At 35.6% G+C, this 4,859-nt stretch overlaps 1 protein-coding gene across 1 annotated transcript; it reads left to right on the top strand.

Moving 5' to 3' along the window:
• Positions 1-4,120: 4,120 nt before the first annotated feature.
• Positions 4,121-4,639, top strand: LOC130957652 (secreted RxLR effector protein 161-like). The gene has a single exon (XM_057884501.1). It carries the CDS (start codon positions 4,121-4,123, stop codon positions 4,637-4,639), a length of 519 nt encoding a protein of 172 aa, XP_057740484.1.
• Positions 4,640-4,859: the final 220 nt, after the last annotated feature.

Below are 4,859 nucleotides of genomic sequence, written 5' to 3'. Positions count from 1 at the left end.
AAAGTATTTAAATGTATATATCCGGGGAGGGTACACCCTAAACCCGACCATGCCCTGTGCTGAGCAAAATCTGCCCCAACTCGGATCAAGTTATTACCCTCTCCATCCGGGTATGGACGGGTCGGGTACCCGCGTATTCGGAAACTCCTGCCAAATCTAACCATGTATTGATACTCCATTTATTAAAGATTTATCGCTAGCCAATGGATTGCTATATATACAAGGCGAGATTCTAACTCCTACTAGTTGTTTAAGCGGAACAAACTCAAATTGATTAAGACAAATACTAATTATTTTTAATATTTTAATATTAAAAATTATGAGAATTTGATTTTAATTATAATTTTATAAAATATTTATAATAATAATTACTATATATATTATTTAATTATGGTTTAATTACTCTGTTGGTCCCTATAGTTTCGTAAAATTTTCAATTAGGTCCCTATACTTTTTTTCTTTTTAATTGAGTCCCTGCACTAAATTTTTTTTTCAATTAAGTTCTTCTTAATAGTAATTAGCTTAATTTTATAGGGACCCAACTTAAAAAAAATAATTGGTATAGGGACCTAAATAAAAAGAAAAGAAAGTGTAGGGACCCAATTAAAAAAAAATTAGTGCAAGGACTCAATTAAAAGGAAAAAAAGTATAGGGACCTAATTGAAAATTTTGCGAAACTATAGGAACCAACAGAGTAATTAAATATTTAATTATTTAATAATTTTTTTATATAATTTTATGTATTATCCCGTGTATGGTACGGGAACATACACTAGTTTGTTTAAAACCAAGATGTTTTAAATGATTTTAAAATTTTTTATTTGTAATTAATTTTGGATAATAATAATAATAATAATAATAATAATAATAATAATAATAATAAGGCTTAATTACTCTGTTGTATTAGAATATCATAATTAGAGAACAAAATTAGAAAAATATCAAAGAGGATTAAAAAAAATCAATGTAATTTATTAGGATATTATTCTATAACGAGTGTACCCTTAGCGTAATATATTGGTAAGAATCTTGTAATCACATATGAGAAATATGAATAATAAAAATAATACTTTTCTAAATAATTCTTCGTTTCTTTCCTAAACTATTTGTAACATGGTAACATGGTATCAGAACAGAGTTAGGTTACAGGGATTTAAAATTCTGATGAATTCACATTAAAAATTACAAATATGCCATGCAATAGTTTTGGCATGCGATCATCACAAACCAATTCTGACAATTTGTCAATTGGTTTCAAACTAAACGGATATAATTATCCATTATGGGCAACTCTTATGGAAAAAATAATTGGTGGAAGAAGAAAGAAGAAACACACCAAAGAAAACTGCTTTAAGATTATGGGTTACCTAAATTGGTGGAAAAACAATCCGAAGTCATCAAGAAATCAGAAAGAGAGCCACTGCTGTAAGCATCCCAGAGGTCACCAGCAGCGGTGGCAAGGCCAGAAGAGAGGAAGCAAGTCACGATGGCAAGGCAGCAGTGACAGTAAGAGCAAGGACTACTGAACTCCTTGGCTGCTCAACCCAGATCGCGACTCAATATAAAGGGGAGACCCAAAATTAGAATCCAATTAAAAAGATAAATGAATGGATTTTCGATTGCGAGGCTACCGATACTATGACTCATGACCTTCATGATTTTAACAGCTTGACTATACCCTCAAAAGTCTATATTGAAACAGCTAGTGGAGAATTAATTGATGTTAAAGGAGGAGGCTCCATTACTTTTTCAGAAAAATCGAAAAAAATTGCCTCTATATCCCTGCATTATCGTCAAAATTATTATCTGTTAACCAAGTAATAAAGGAACTAAATTGTGTGGTACTCATGTCCTCTACCTTTTGTCTTTTACAGGACATTCTTACGAAGAAGATCATTGGGCATGGTACTGAGCGAGAAGGCCTTTACTACGTTGATGAAGTAGCACACCAGGTTCATGCCATGCTTGCTCACGGAACGGTTACTAGGCAACTTTGGTTATGGCACAGGCGTCTCGGATATCCTTCATTTGGGTACCTCAAGTTACTATTTTCTAGTCTTTTTACAAGTAGTACTGAACCCCTCAAATGTGAAACTTGTATTCGTGCAAAAAGTCACAGAGTTTCTTTTCCTCCAACCAACACTAGAGTCAATTTTATTTTTTCTCTAATACACTCAGATGTGTGGGATCCAGCTCCTATTTTCCACAATAATTTTCAATATTTTGTGTTATTTGTGGATGATTTCTCTCGCATGACTTGGGTATATTTTTTAAAACACAAATCTGAAGTACCTGATAAGTTCTTTACTTTCTATCAAATGATTCAAACTCAATTCAATAAGAAAATCCAAGTACTTCGCTCAGATAATGGTGGAGAATGTATAAACCTCCAAGTACTTCGCTCAGATAATGGTGGGAAATTTATAAACCAGTCAATGCGCGATTTTTTTATGAAAAATGGTCTTATTCATCAAACTTTCTGCCCAAATACACCCCAACAAAATGGTGTGGTTGAGCGGCGAAATCGTAAGTTACTTGAGATGACCCGAGCCATGCTTTTTGATGCACAAGTTCCAAAAAATTTTTGTCCTGAAGCTATAGCGACCTCTGCCTACTTACTAAATTGCCTACCTACCTAAATTCTCCACCACAAAACACCCTTACAAGTCTTGGCTACTCAAACTGCAATCCCGCCTATTCTAACCTTACCATCTCGAGTATTTAGATGTTCTGTCTTTGTCCATATTCCCAAAGCCAATAGAACCAAACTTGATCCTTGTGTAAAAAAATGTGTTTTCGTTGGGTATGCTACACGCCAAAAGGGGTATAGGTGCTACAATCCAATCACTCGTTGTATTCATGTGACCATGGATTGTGATTTTTTAGAATCCAAATTTTACTTCAACTGCCAACATGGCATTCAGGGGGAGAACAATAATGAACTACCAAGTTGGCTAAATAACCTTTGTTGCCCAAAAACTATTCAAACAGAGCAAGTAGATGGAGCCACCGAGCATACTTCACTCAACGTAGAAAACAACTCGGTATATACAACCAGTGAGAGTCCTTTTGAAAATGTCAGACAAGAGGTAAGTAATTGTCAATCTGATAATTTACTCTATGTTTTTAATGAGGCCACTAATAATTACAGTATAGCACTGGAACATGAAGAACCAGAGCCCAATACCTTTATTCTTCCTCCAAGAAGAAACAGAGGGATGCCTCCTGATCGGTACTTACCAGAATATGTTCCCCGTAACTCAAGATACTCGATAAGAGTGGCTAGAGAAGGAATAGCAGATGTTGCAAAGGCTTTTTCCGCGAGACTCTTAACAGAAGACATTCCAAGAACTGTTCAAGAAGCCAATGAGAAATCTGAATGGCGAAAAGCCATGAATACAGAAATAGAAGCTCTAGAGAAAAATGAAACTTGGAAAAAGTGTATCCTACCGACAGGAAAAAAGCCAGTCGGGTGCAAATAGATTTTTACCGTTAAACACAAGGCAGATGGCACTATTGAACGGTAAAAGGCAAGGTTGGTGGCCAAAGGTTATACACAGACCTATGGTATCGACTACAATGAAACTTTTCCACCAATTGCAAAGATTAATACTATCAGGGTGTTGTTTTCAATAGCAGCAAATGAAGATTGGCCACTCCATCAATTTGACGTCAAGAATGCTTTTTTGCATGGAGAGTTGAAAGAAGAAGTGTACATGGAAACTCCTCCAAATTTCTCAACAAGATTTAGAAAACATGAAGTTTGCCAGTTAAAGAAGGCTCTTTATGGATTTAAACAATCTCCACGTGCCTGATTTGGAAGATTTACAGATGCCATGAAAAGGTATAGGTACAAGCAAAGTAACTCTGATCATACCATTTTTTTTTGAAAAAACGGGGAGATTTAATCACTTGCCTAATAATCTATGTGGATGATATGATCATAACGGGAAGTGATGCTGAAGAAATTGAAAAATTGAGAAGGAACTTATTTACAGACGTCGAAATGAAGGATTTGGGAAGATTAAAATATTTCTTAGGAATAGAGATTCTATGATCCAGCAAAGGAATCTTTATCTCCCAAAGAAAGTACATCTTGGACCTTCTGGCAGAAACAGAAATGGCGGATTACAAATCAATAGATACACCCATGCAAGTTAATCACAAGTTGAAGATAGTAGAAGGTGCCACCCTAGCAGATAAAGAAATGTACCGGCGACTGGTTGAAAAACTAATTTACTTATCACACACTCGGCCTGACATAGCTTATGTTGTGGGAATAGTAAGTCAGTTTATGCATAAGCCACAAGAAGATCATATGGAAGCTGCCATGAGGATAGTTCGATATTTGAAGGGAGCTCCAGGAAGTGGAATCATTTTCAAAAGGAATGGCCATTTGAAGGTTGAGGCATACAGCGATGCAGATTGGGCGGGCAACCCAAATGATAGAAGATCAACAGCTGGTTACTTTACACTTGTTGGAGGCAACTTGGTAACTTGGAAAAGCAAGAAGCAGAAAGTTGTAGCTCTTTCAAGCGCAGAGGCTGAATTTCGAGGGATCGTTACAAGTATCACTGAAGTATTGTGGATAAGAAAATTGATGACTGAAATTGGGTTTCCACTACAATTGCCAAGCTAGTTGAAATGTAACAACAAAGCCGCAATCAGCATTTCAGAGAATCCCGTACAACATGATAGAACAAAACATGTTGAGGTGGATCGACACTTTATCAAAAAAAATTGAAAATGGTATTATTGAGCTTCCATTTGTAAGATCAGAAGATCAGTTGACTGGTATTCTTACTAAAGCAGTTTTAAGACAAACCCTTGCTAAAGTTCTAACCAAGTTGAGTATTGGT

This window comes from Arachis stenosperma, chromosome 10 (genome assembly GCF_014773155.1).
Source record: "Arachis stenosperma cultivar V10309 chromosome 10, arast.V10309.gnm1.PFL2, whole genome shotgun sequence".
NCBI lineage: Eukaryota > Viridiplantae > Streptophyta > Magnoliopsida > Fabales > Fabaceae > Arachis > Arachis stenosperma.
Note: the sequence above shows the minus strand (reverse complement) of the source record. Positions and strands in the feature narration are given on the sequence as shown.